The following is a 13,617-nucleotide window of genomic DNA, read 5'->3' as shown; positions in this document are numbered from 1 at the left end:
ACTCTTATAAGTTATATTAGCCCATTATTCTTGTCTGTGTTAGCCACGTGGCTCGGTACCTTATTTGCTAAGGCAGTCACATCTTGCTTCCTCTATGTCTGGGTCACGACTACAGAATGAAACTCCCCTCTTCCCAGAATTCTCATTGCCACACCTCTACTTCCTGCCTGGCTACTGGCCAGTCAGCATTTTATTAAAAATAATACAAGCAACAGGATAAAAGACCATTCTCACAACACTCTCCCCCTTTTTTTAAACAAAAACTTTGAATCTAATATCCTTTGTTTAGCTTTTCTCCTGACCATTATCCATAACAACTTGTAACCAACATTCTAAATAGAGAAAAATGTCTCTAGTCCATTTTTTGGAACGTGGGCGTAGTTTCCCAGGCTACTTCCTGCTGATTAGGGGTGCTGATAATCTTATGGGGACCTAAAGAAAATTTGTAATTGTGGTCAAGTCATGATTGGAGTATCCTGTGAGGCTTGATCGTCTCAGGCAGCAGTCTTGAATCTGTTCTGGATGTAGAACTCAGACATCTAGACCATCTGCTCCTATTGGAGATTTCTCAGGGAGTCTTCCTTGATCAAACCTGATTTTTCTTAACTCGGAATGAATCCACAGCCTCTCATTTCCTGTGGAAACAAGAGCAAAATCTCTTCTCCAAAGTAACAGATATCTTTTGACTTCAATTTTGAAGTCAAGGTATTTTCAAAATACCTACCTATCTTGGATTAATTCAGCAGCATTTATAAACAAATATCTTTTAGCAGCTATTTCTTCTTCCTCAGCATTCAAACAATTCAAAGAGAACATAATAACATACAGTATCCAGACTCTCTATGTATTTTTCATCTTTATGTGGCTTTATTTTAACCTGTATTTCTTTTATTTTTATTTTTAATTTTTGGCTTTTTGAGACATGGTTTCTCTATATATCTTTGTCCTGGAACTCACTCTGTAGACCAGGCTGTCCTTGAACTCACAGAGATCTGCCTGCCTCTGCCTCCCAAGTGCTGGGATTAAAGATTAAAGGTGTGTGCCACCATACCCAACTACTCTCTTTCTTTTTTATTTTATTTTAAGGATTTTATCCCTTTTTGTCTCCCAAGCCTACATGTATTTCTGAACACACAGTAAACTGTTTAGAGGTTTTCTTTGTCTTTGAATCTATCTTTATTGTATATCTCTTTTTTTTTCTGACCACATGAGTCTTTAGTTTGCTAAACCATATAGCTAGGATTAAAGCTGTGGCTTTGAAAGCTGGATCCAGCCCATTCCTTAGCTTTCTGAGATTCCAGCTTCATGGAGGTGGTACTGGCCAGAGCCATGTTTATTGCCACAGCTCTATGGCATTTCAAGAGCCCTGCCACCGCTAAAAAGCATGTAGTCAGCTTTTCATCAACATCATTTAAGTGTTTTGTGGCAGGACCTCTTAAAAGAGCTGCAATGTTTTACAACTAAAGCTGAGTCAGGAAGCCTCTCTTAAATGAGAGCACTTGCCTCTAGCAAGCAGAGCCCACCTAAGAAAGTTCTATCAAGAAGCCATGCTTAAATCTGTTCTTTTTGTGTCTAGAATCTCTTCCCAAGCTCTCTCAGGTTTTCTGTGGATGCAGTTTGTCTACACATTGGGCACCATTTTGTTGACCAAATTTTCTGTCCTACCCCAGTTCCTGCAGTCGTTTAAGTCCCAAAGAATCACACAGAGGTCTATATCAATTATAAACTGATTGGCCCAGTATCTCAGACTCTTTTTATTAACTCTTATAACTTATATTATCCCTTAATTCTTGTCTATGTTAGCCACATGGCTCAGTACCTTATTCGGCGAGGCAGTCACATCTTGCTTCCTTTGCATCTGGGTCACGAATATAGAATTATAAACTTCCCTCTTCCCAGAATTCTCATTGCCCCACCTCTACTTCCTGCCTGGTCACTGACCAATCAGCATTTTATTAAAAATAATACAAGTAACAGGATAAAAGACCATTTTTTCACAGCACTTCCAGCTTTACATGGGCTCTGGAATCGAACTCAGATCATCAGACCCACGAGGCAAGTGGTTTTTCTAAGTGAGCCATCTCGCTGGCCATGGGTTTTGCTTTTAAAGACAGATAAAAGAGTTGTTTAAAATATTATAGAGCATGGATCAGCAAACCCTGGCCTATGAGCCAGATCTTATTTTTGTATGGCGTGTAAGTCAAAAACAGCTTTAAAGTTTTTAAATGGTAAAAAATAATCAAAAGAATATTTTGTGACTTGTAAAATTGATTAAAAGCTCAGGGCTCATAAATTAAATTTTATGGGAACACAGCCATGCTCACTCACTCACACAATATCCAAAGATACTTTCTCACTTGGCAATAGTAGAATTGAATAACTGCTTTAGGGACCATATGAACCACAAAGCCTCAAATGCTTCCTATGTGGCCCTCTACAGAACATGTTTGTCTCCGGTCTAGAGGTAATTTACTACACTACTGAGCCTACACCACTCTGGCTATTCTGCATGGTGTGCCAGGAGTACCCAGGTGATGTGCTTCGTGCGTCTTACTGTGGTTGAGGTTAGAACATACTTCCTTCTACCCTTTGAAGTGACTCAACTCTGCGTCTCTTTCTCACTTCTTTTTTGGTCTTTTGAGACAGGGTTTCTCTGTGTAGCTTTGGAGCCTTTCCTGGAACTCGCTCTGTAGACCAGGCTGCCCTTGAGCTCACAGAGATCTGTCTGCCTCTGCCTCCTAAGTGCTGAGATTAAAGGCATGTGCCACCACTGCTCAGCCTCTTTCTCACTTCTTCTGAGCCCTGACTGATGCTCGGTGAGGACTTGGAGCATATGCCTTTCCAGACCACAGGGCTCTTCTGTGCATCCTTCTCTCTAGTGCTCTAGCTATTGACCCCTTTGGACTCAATTCAAGAAGTCCGCTGGATTCCACCTGGGAATCCAGCCCCCCACCATGACGGGAGCATTCACAAGGCACAGTCTGGACAAACTTCGTACGTGTCTCATTTGTTTTCTTTTCTGAGATATTGCCTTGTCTGCTGATGTACATTTCTTGAAACAGTGGATTCAAATATTTTGGCTGTTTTCTCTGTTCCGTGTTCATCCAGGCCAGAAGGAAATCTGGTTCCTGTCAGTTCGTCTTGGCTATAAACAGGAGTCTAATTCTATTTTGAACTCTTCTTCACAATGAAATTACCTAGTAAACGAAACACTGGCTCTCCGTGCCTTTAATTCTGCATACCTCCCGCATTACTGTGTTTGACAGGCAGCGAACAATGGGGAGCAATGCAGTTAGTGCAGAGCACAGCAACTCGCACGCAGCGCTTTGTTCTGCAGCAGCCATGCTTTCTGGAAGGACTGCCTAGCGCTAATGCAAGTGGATTTTCCTGTCACTGCTGTTTGCCAAGGAAAGCTGTTTTCAGTCAGGAAAAGCATTTCTGTCTTTGAGAATGTGCTGCGCTCGGCGATTGCTCAGGTTGGGCGTGAGCGAGCGCATGCTCTGTATGGTTCTAAGCAGCATCTCTGAACCAAAGTATCTCCCCTGCTGAGTTTTCTGCCCCTTGCAAGACCGCTGCCCTCTGGTTCTGTGTTGGGATAGGGAGTGGAATAGCCCATGTTTTTGGTAATTTTATTAACCTGTTCTTTCTAAATGTGATTTGAAATGCTGGGTCCGTTGTTACCTTTCAAACTAAACATGAACATGAAAGCAATCTTTGCTCCAAATACTTAATTGCTTTTCCTGTGCTCCAGGAACCTGTGCTGTGGCTCCATTTTATTGCTGGACCCTATACTAGATAAAGAAGAGTCAGAATAAACCATTTCGGATTGCTTTTTGGCCCATAGTATTGGTTAGCCTTTCTGTACTTTAGTGTGAAGACTGAGAAATTACCCCCAAATAATCTTATTGCTAGATCAGAGACTGGCAGGTAGTGAATACCTTTCTTGCTCAGTCTAGAAGCTAGGCCTCATGACAGCCAGTTACCTAAGGCTAGCCCAATACTTAAACAGTTGCTCGGGATATTCACAGGCCTTAGTAGAGGTGACCGTGGTGATGACAGTGACTTGGTTTCCTTAGGATCTGAGATAGAGCACAGGAAGGAGGCAATGGCCAGTGCAGGCTCATGTCCCTGAGTCAGACAGGAGGCTATGGAGTGTGGTTGCCCCGCCTCTAGTTAGGAGTCTGTTGGTGAGGTTCCTAAGTTAGCGCAGTCTAGTCTCCACTATTTTGTGGTGTTCTTTTACATTTGAGTGTTTGTTATAGACTTCCTGGTCTCAGGGAGTGGCTTGTTTGACTGCTGGCGCACAGGCCCGACAGAGCAACTGAGGAAGGAGGGGTTGGTGTTGGCTCACAGTTTGAAGACAGATGAGTCCATCATGGGGAAGATGCAGCAGCAGGAATTTAGTTAAGGTCACAGTGTGTCTGCAGTGAGGAATAGGGAGACAATGCTGCCCTCAGCTTCCTCTCTCCTTTGTATTTAGTCTGGGCTCCAGCCCATGAAATGGTGCTGCCCACATTTAAGGTAGGACTTCTAACCTAGGAATCTCCTCACAGGCCCAGTCACAGGTTTGTTTCCATGGTGATTCTAAATCCTATCAAATTGACAGTCAGGACCAATTCTCATGGTCTGTAAATATTTTCCTGTGAAACGGGGACAGGGATGGTGACAGCCAGGCTCCATTTTACAGTGAGAAATCTTGGGATAGTTCTCATTACAGACAGCATTTTCGGAAGATAGCCTTCCTTGTAGCTACCACGTATATTAGGAGATTCCTTTCCCCAGGGCCTCAAAACTCAACAAAAATAAAACCATCTATTCTTAGAACTTGCTCTGAGGGTCTTCTAAGCACAGCGCTGAGTGAATTCTTTTGTCTGGATTGACTTCATCTCTTTTATTATTAGGTTTTACATTTGACTTGGTCTTCTCCTCATTCTGTCTGTTCTTCTCCAGGGAACATTCCTCCCATACATTAAGTATGAGGTGTCCATTGTTTCTCTCATAATATCAAGTGGTTTTTTTTTTCAGGGGGGGGGGTGTCCTAAACCCAGAGGACCATCCAGTATTGTGAGAGCCTTTCCATCTGGAAACTGGAAGAAACTGTATTTGTCCCTCCCCCCATCCCCATAAAGCTGGAAAGGCCCTCTGTGGTCACTTGTTGATTTAAACAGCAAAGGGACCTGTGTAAGTTCCTGCTAATATATGGAGCGTCCCTGTGCCACCAGCTGGACTCTAAAGAAAGGAAGATATTCTCAATCTTTAGATCCTTTTCATGTGCGCAGACCAGAGGACTCTGGCCCCTCTGCTTGCTTTTGTTTAAATGGTGCTGGAGACTGAACTCAGGGCCTTATGCATGCTAAGCAAGTGTTCTACAACTGAGCCTCATCCCCAGCTTCTTCCTTTTTGTTTACCTATTAATACATTGATGACCTTTAGGCATAGGAAATTTTCAACATGGTAGAGTAAGGTATGTTCTTTTCCCCATCCTGCTTTAGTAATTATAGCTAGTTTGGTTTTATCTGTATGTACCCATTTGCCCACATCCGGGATTGTGTATGTGTATACACATGTAATGCACATAACACATATTTTCACACATGTATAGGTTAAAGATGTAAACAGAGACTGCACAGACCCAAATATATTCACACAGAAAATATATTAATTACAATACTGTCTGGCCAATGGTCCAGGCATATTCCTAACTAGTTCTTATATCTTAAATTAACCCATTTCTATTAATCTATGTATTGCCACGAGGCTGTGGCTTACCAGTAAGGTTCTGGCCTCTTTCTCCTTCAATAACTACGCGGCATCTCCCTGACTTATTTCCTCCTCTATCTCTGCTTAGATTTTCCACCTTGCTATATTCTGCCCTGCCATAGGCCAAAGCAGCTTCTTTATCAACCAATCGTAATAAGACATTCACAGCATACAGAGGGGCTTCTCACATCATAAAGATCTATTTTGTGTATCATTCCTCTGGAGCTGTCTACCATTCCTACTGTTTCCTCCTGCTGGGACCTGAGGTCTGCCAGTTACCTAGGTTGGCTGGTTGGTAAGGCCCAGAGATCTAGAGCTCCTTTCTCTACTACCTCAGTGCTCAGATAATAAGTACATGCCACCACACCTCTGTACCAGACTTTTTCTTTTAGGCCATTGACCAGCTCCCAAATCATGACACAGAGACTTAATAGTTTTGAGAGCTCGGCCTAGCTTAGGCACAATTCTGGCTAGCTCTTTTTAACTTAAGTTAACCTGCTTCTCTTTATCTACCTTTCGCCTTGAGGCTTTTTACTTTTTCCCCTCCTGTATATCTTTCCTGCTGCTTGTTTCTGGCTGGCTTCTTGCCCCAGGGGTGTTCCTTGTTCTCTTTTCCTTCTTCTTCCTCTTGTTCTTCTCTTCTTCTTTCTTCTCTCTTTCCTCTCTTAGCCTAGATTTCTCTTCCTTTTTATTCTTTCTGCAGGCCAGCCCCGCCCATCCTTTCTCTGCCTAGCTGTTGGCCATTCAGCTAACTCTTTATTAGACCAATGAAGTGCCTTAGGCAGGCAAGATGAAACAAATGCAACACAACTTTACACCATTAAATGCTGCATAAAAATAACCCATCTTTTCATTGTTAACAAAGGCAGCAGAAACAAGTGTAACACACATTCACATGGTTAAAGTAATATTCTGCAGCATAAACAAATGTAGCACATCTTTGCCTAGTTAAAATAATATTCTACAACACACCTGGCTTTTACTGTGGGCTCTGGGAGCTGAACTCTGATTCTTATGCATATGTCCTGGGATTATTTTTAAAGTGAATCCTAGACATTATGTCATTTCAATGGTGAATACTTCAGAATGGTCTATCTAAACATCTCTAAAATATGTTTATAAAATATAAGAACGTTTAAAAAGATATGTTTATTTTTAAAAATTATGTTTATATGCATGTGTCTGTGTGTGTGGTTATGTGCACATGTGAATATGGGTACTCATGGAGTCTAGAAGAGCGTGTTGGAGCTGCTGGAGTTCCAGGTGATTGTAAGCTCCCAGTGTGGGCGCTGGGAACTGAATTCAAGTCCTCTGAAAAGCAGTATGCACTTTTAACCTGAGCCATCTCTCTACACCCAGGACTGTTTTTTTAAAAAGGGCTAAAATTCAGTTATCAGTTCTGCCAAATTGGAAATAATTCCGCAGTGGGCCATATGTTGTGACTAATAGTTGCATCCCAGAACTGTCTTAATGATACAGATGAACCCTTTAAACTATTTTATTTTCCTCTGTTGTTTCTTTGTTAAACGGGGTTGTTTGCCCTGTAGTTTCTCCTTAGTTAGATCTTGCAGTGTGTATCCCCGTAAATTGTTGAGCATATTCTGTGACCTAGTTATTGTCTGTAAATTGGTTAGATTTAGTGGCTTACTTAGAATCAGGCTTGTTATTTTTGGCATAATGTGTTCTGATGACTGTCCCTTTGTTTTTTATCTGCTGCCACCAAACTGTCCTCCCACAGTTGAGTGATTGTTATTTAAAGGACGGTTTTCATGGATGTCTAAATATAGGAAGTATCTACACACCTAATTATTCCAAAGGGACTTTCAAAAATGATTGTATTAGTGCTCCCACAATAAATTAGCACACATGTAGTGACTTAAAACTCACATTACTACAGTTTAAAGGTCAGAAGTTCAGCTTGGGTCTCCAGGGACTCTGATCAAGGTGTCAGCTGGCCGCATTCCTTCCTGGAGGCCCTAGGGCAGAATCTGTTCCCGTGCCGTGTCGTCGACTTCTAGAAGATCCCCATTTTCCTTGGCTCATAGCTCCATCTTCAAAGCCAGCAACTGCATCTCTTTAATTCTCTGTCATGTCTCCCTCTGACAGCAGCAGGGCAACCTCCATTTCTCGGAACTAATAGATTGTGTTGGGTCCACCTAGATTCCCCAAGCTCATCTCCTACCTCAGACTCCTGTATCTTCACCGCTTCTGCAAGGTCGCTTTTTCCATGGAAAGTAACTTAGTCTCAGGTTCCAGGGGTTAGGACTTGGACAGCTTGGTGTTGTGTGTGTGTGTGTGTGTGTGTGTGTGTGTTTTGTTCTTTTACAGCAATCATGTCTTAAAGTCTACACCATTGTAAAGTTGAAGAATGACTCAGAGTTGGGTATGTTGCAAATGACCTGTTTTGACACCATTACTGAGGCCTCAGCCGTGGACCCTGTGATGGAGAGGCAGACTATGGAGCATGAACTGTCACAGTGTCACACTCTGCTCTTCCTGAGGGGATTGTCTGCCGTGAGTCCTGGGGATATTTTTGTTGGAAGCAGCCTTTTATTTTGATTATTACTAAGTGGCTAAACCATTGCCTCTTAGAAATGTCAGTTTGCAGCTCAGAGAATCTCAGTGTGTTAACATGATCATTTTGACCTACCCAGCATCTTCTGTGTCTGGGTTGTGGGTTGAAAATTGACTGTAACAACATTACATGTTGAGGAGGCACTCCATTCTTAGGGACATTGTAGGAGTAGGGGAAAGTTCCAGCCGCCTTTCTGTTGTGCCCTAGGGAGGCCTGTAGGAGACAAGGTTAGTGTAGCTGTTCTCGCTGACAATTTGCGTTCTCACTCAACAAAGCTATGTCAGGGCTTCAGTGTCTTTTCCGAGTGGACAACCTTAACAGCAGTCGCCTTCCATTTCCCCACCATTTTCTGTTTTTTCACAGCGCGCAGACCCTCAGTCCGTCTATGGATTTTTCTTCGGATACATTAAGACTTTTGCTGTAGCATAGACATTCTTCAAGTGGAAGTTTGATGATGGATTTATCTTGGAGGCCATCCAGGAGGCTGCTACTCAGGACCAAGAGGACCTCATTATAAAGTGTTTTTGCTGTAAAATGGTGCCTTGGAATGGTCCTTAGACACAGCAGGCTGTTTATAGGTTTTTAAAAGTACGTTGTGTCAAAAAAAAAAAAATGTCACCAAGGGGTCCTTGCCTCACACCTTAAGTTTAAATAAATTCCAGGTGAATCAAAGAGCTAAGTGCAATGATTTAATTCCATGCAAAAGATTTTTACAAAACTGTAAGTAGACACTAGTGAACCCCTGAGGGAGAAGACCTGTGTGGTAACAGATAAGCCATTGCGTGGACCAGTCACTCCAAGAACATAAAGGAGAGTAGCTGCGGCTGGCCCTCCATCACCATTACCTGGGAGACAGCGCTCAGGAGTGTAGGCCCCACAGTCTCTGCTCAGGGCCCAGAAGCAAAGGAACAAGGCTCTTGCAGGAACATCACCACGATGGCCCACTTTGAAGAAACATACATTGAAGGGCACAGTCTGTCGCGGTGGGGAGGTTCCTGTGGCGGGAAGTTGTAGGCTTCACAGCCCAGGACCCTCATCCACTCTTAGGGTGGCTTTTCTCACCGTAACCCAGCAAGAGAGTCTCTTCCAGGCCTGGCTGGAGCCTTGTCTTTTGGGTGATTCTAGATCCTACCAAATTTGATTATCAGTATCAAACATTGTGCCTGCTACAGAGAAAAACAGCTAAGGACACCGGAAAGAGTTCTAGGGTAGTCGGAAAGATAAACCAAGAGGAAGGAGCGGACTGCCAGCACGAGGGGTGCGTTTTAAGGAAGACCCTTGTAGATGCATTATTCTCTGCTTTTTATTTATCAGACACATTTTCTAGACTTAGTTGGGGTGAGTGAATTGAAATCCTGAGAAGGATTTCTACCAGGGAGCTGAACTTACCTTCCATACTACACAGTGCTTAGGACTACAGGTTCCTGACATGTTAGGTAGCCTTGCCCATCTTTATTCTTTTTCATATTTACTAATCTGGTAAGGCCTCAAATCTTATTATTCATTTTTATTTGTATTTTTAAAAAATTAGTGATGCCAGGCTGGCAAGATGTTCACCAACGAAAGGTGTTTGCAGCCGAAACATGATGACCTGAGTTTGACCCCTGAGACACGTGTGGTAGCAGGAGGGAACCACCTGCTCTAGTAGTCCTCTGGCTCCAACGTGTGTGCACCTGTGCGCATGCATGCATGTACACACACGCACACACACACACACACTCAAATTATAAACAAATGCAAAATTTTTAGTTAATGATATTAATGGGTTTATGTGTTTATTTTCCTTTTTAAATTCTTTGGTATGGTTTTTGTCTATATTCTTCATTTTAAAAATCAGAACATTGCCTTATTATTGTTGATTAATACATGTTCTATTTGAATTACATGCTAGAAGGTTAAATGTTGGTGTAGCCAAACTCAATAAAGTTCCTGTTTCTTATTTAAATATTTAATTTATCTGGAAGTCATTTCAGTGTGAGGCATGAAGTAAGTACTGAAGTTTTGTTTCAGTAGGGCTAGCGGTGCTGTCACTAGTGTCATGTGTTGGATAGTGTCACCTGCCTGGATACATGTACCTCTGTGTGTATGTGTATGTCTGTCCATGTGTATGCATGTGTAAACACATATTTTACTATCTTTAAAATGTTTCCCTTTGGTCTTTAGTCCACTGCTTTCCTTTCCTTTCAGAGCAGGACGCAGGCCTCGATGCCCTCTCCTCCATCATCAGCCGCCAGAAGCAAATGGGCCAGGAAATCGGGAATGAGCTGGATGAACAGAACGGTAAGAACGAGGCCGAGGCCAGTCAGCTTGCCGCTGGTAGCAGCCCCACAGGTCCAGGCGTTTGTTGACTCCCTGTCGATTTGCGGCGTGGGGGAGTCTGCAGCCAATGGGCTGCGGTGGTTTATTGCAGCGTGCTTATTGCAGCTGTGGTGGTTTGTGGGCATTTACATTGCAGTTATCGAGTACTGTGCAAAAAAAAAAAAAAAATGCCACTAAAACTTCTCAGTACTTAGTGACTGCTTTGATTTCATTAATTTTGGTGCTTATAGCCCGGTGGCCTTGAACTCTCTATGTGGATCAGGCTAGCTTTGAACTTGCCTTGCTTTCTTCTGCATCTGCGTCCCAAGTACTGGCATTACAGTCGTGTGCTGACTGTACCTGGCCCTACTATTTTGAGAAATACTTCATGATCTATTTATTTCAAGGGCTTTTTTTTTTCTCTGTGGAGGATATGAAATTGCTCAATGTTTGGCATTTTGATACAAAACCTAATAAAGCTGGGCGGGCCTCATATCATGTCTGCACCCAGTGGGGTTTGCTCTTCTTCCGTCATAAATGACCAGGCCACAGGACAAAGAAGTTTGAAGGTGTCTACTTAGGGCTTAATGCGACAGATGTGGTTTGAGAAAGATGAACTTGTGGTCAGGAGTCTTAGGACTTGGGAGGCTCTCGAGCTTGAGTTATGTAAGGGGGGGACCTGAACAGGAGTAACCATGGGGATAGAGAGTGGGGTGCATGCAGGAAACAGCCAGTGCTCTCACTGTGAGGGACACAGCGAAATCGAGAGGTTTGTGAGTCAAGATTGTGAGTCCAAATTAGATGCATCCAACCAGAGATGCGGTGAGAGGGCCAAGGGGAAAAGCTCAGTCTGCAGTTGGTGCAGTTGTGGCTTAGTGAGGAGACAAGTTGAGGAGTGGGAGAGGTTTCCTTCTGCAGGGATGTGACACGCTGGCGTGTACAGTGGCTCTCCTTACCTGCTGAGCACGCTTGTCCACATCATGCCATGTATCCTACACGAGGAAAGGAAGGTAGCAATGTCCTCAATGCTAGAAATGAAGCTCCAAGTTGCAGAGAGCCCTCTGAATGCCACAGCTTTTATAAAGGGCAGGACTGAAGCTGCTTTGTGATATGGCTACTTCTCTGTCATACCAGCGTCCTAGCCAAGGAAGACAGGGTAGGGAGGCAAAGCATCCTGTGTGGGTAGGTATGGAAGGCCTGGTAGGGGACAGAATCGCTCTCTGCAGGGAGGCTGCCCTTTCCAGAACCATATAACAGGCACTTCCCTCCTTGATCCCGAGAAGGAATGTGGTCATCGTTCCCATGGTTTCAGTCCATTTCTCTATCATAAGTAAACAAATCCAGCTGTTGAGCATCTGTCACACGCAAACAGACTCATAAGCAAATGGAGAGCCCTCTGTCTCTATACTCCTAATGGGGCTTGCGACAGCTTAGCACTGGGGGGACAGTTTGTTCCTTCTGCTGGTGCTATGAGCAGGCCAATTATGGACTGCGTTTGATCCAGGCATTTGGTCAGTTCCTCCAGTGCGACACAGCATTAGTAAGATAATAAGCTTTATTTTAAAAAGACAACCTTGGCTATCTGGTGCTTGTTTATTTTTTATCTCAACGAAGTTTGCCTGGGGCAGGAGGTCTGACCTAAACTGATGAACTTGTCATTCTGTAGCATGTGCAGGCCACAGTGTCCCTAGGTACGTGACTAAGAATGAAAGACACATGGTTTTGGGTGGGACTCACCATCTTCTCAGGTAAAATTGCCATATATTTCCCAGCACAAGCAAGCATACCAGCATGCCTTCCTCTTCAGTGGCTATCAGAATTGCTTGGGGGTGCTTTAACACCCTTCAAAGCCTAGGCTGTGTCTTGGTGAGCGTCCAGTTCCTGTTATGATCACAAAAGTAGCGGCTTAAGATAACATAGACTTAGTGTCTTACGGTTCGGTAGCACACAAGTCTGAATTGAGTCTTGCTGGGTAAAAACCAATGTATCAACAAGAGATCAGCATTCCTTTCTGAAGGCTCTAGGGAGGGATTGGTTTCTTTGCCTTCTCCAACTTCTAGTGGCCACCCACATTCCTTGGCTGACATCCCTTCTGTGTTTCAAAGCCAACAGCAATAGACGTCCTGCTGATACTGTATCACTACTGCTCCTAATGCTCCCAGTGCTCCCCTGCACCTTTGGAGACCCTCTTGTTCACTCTGCACACACCCAGACAGTCGGAAGAACAGCCCTTGTGGTCCCTCTGTTGGGAGGGTCAGTCTCACCTGCAGCCTTGATGTCTGCCACAGGACTTTGCAAGGAAATCTGAACATGAGGGAGAGAGAGCAGATTGCTTTCACCATGTCAGCGTGCCCGTGCCAATTGTATTGAGAGGATGTAGTTAGCACTACTCTACTTCCACACTGCCGCCCATGTGCTCATGTCACGCATGCACAGAACCTTCACAGTTGTGTGTCACAGAGAGTTTATGGTCGTGAGCCCAGGTCTTTCTCTCTGTACCACATAGCTTACCCCCATCCCACAGTCAGATAGATACATCTGCATTTAGACAAACACGGGGACTTTCCCGTGAGGTGCCAACATAAGCTGGGTTTCTCTGTGGTGGCCTCCCAGGGAGCCAGCAGTTACTTACATGGGTGGTTTTCTGATGTGTGTTTTCTCTTCAGAGATAGGGCAGACTCAGCCATTTTCTCTCACAAGAATTGACACTCTCAGAATAAAAATAAAGCAAAACCAGTCCCTGACAGGCTTATAGTCAGCCTCCGTTCCTGTCGCTAAACTGAAGCAAGGCTGGTGGGATCTCCAGTGGACAGGCCTGTAGCCCACCTGGGTCTTTCCTGTGACGTCAGGGCCACAGGCAGAGGATTCTTGTTGTAAATACCTGGGTGATTTCTGGAGCTCCAGACTTGTTGCTTTGATTTTCCTTAGAGAAGCAATCGGCTAGAATAATGACCAGCCAGACAATTTTGGAACAAAGGGTCAAC

The 13,617-nt window shown here is 43.8% G+C and overlaps 1 protein-coding gene across 1 annotated transcript in view; it reads left to right on the top strand.

The window, feature by feature from the left end:
- Stx8 (syntaxin 8) overlaps positions 1 to 13,617 on the top strand; it is a 245,541-nt gene that overhangs the window by 47,156 nt on the left and 184,768 nt on the right. Inside the window, exon 6 of the mRNA XM_038326921.2 lies at positions 10,523 to 10,615. Coding sequence (XP_038182849.1) covers positions 10,523 to 10,615 — 93 coding nt within the window. The remainder of the gene's footprint in view (positions 1 to 10,522; positions 10,616 to 13,617) is intronic.

This window comes from Arvicola amphibius, chromosome 4 (assembly GCF_903992535.2).
Source record: "Arvicola amphibius chromosome 4, mArvAmp1.2, whole genome shotgun sequence".
NCBI classification, from domain to species: Eukaryota; Metazoa; Chordata; class Mammalia; order Rodentia; family Cricetidae; genus Arvicola; species Arvicola amphibius.
This window is presented reverse-complemented; position numbering and strand designations above follow the sequence as displayed.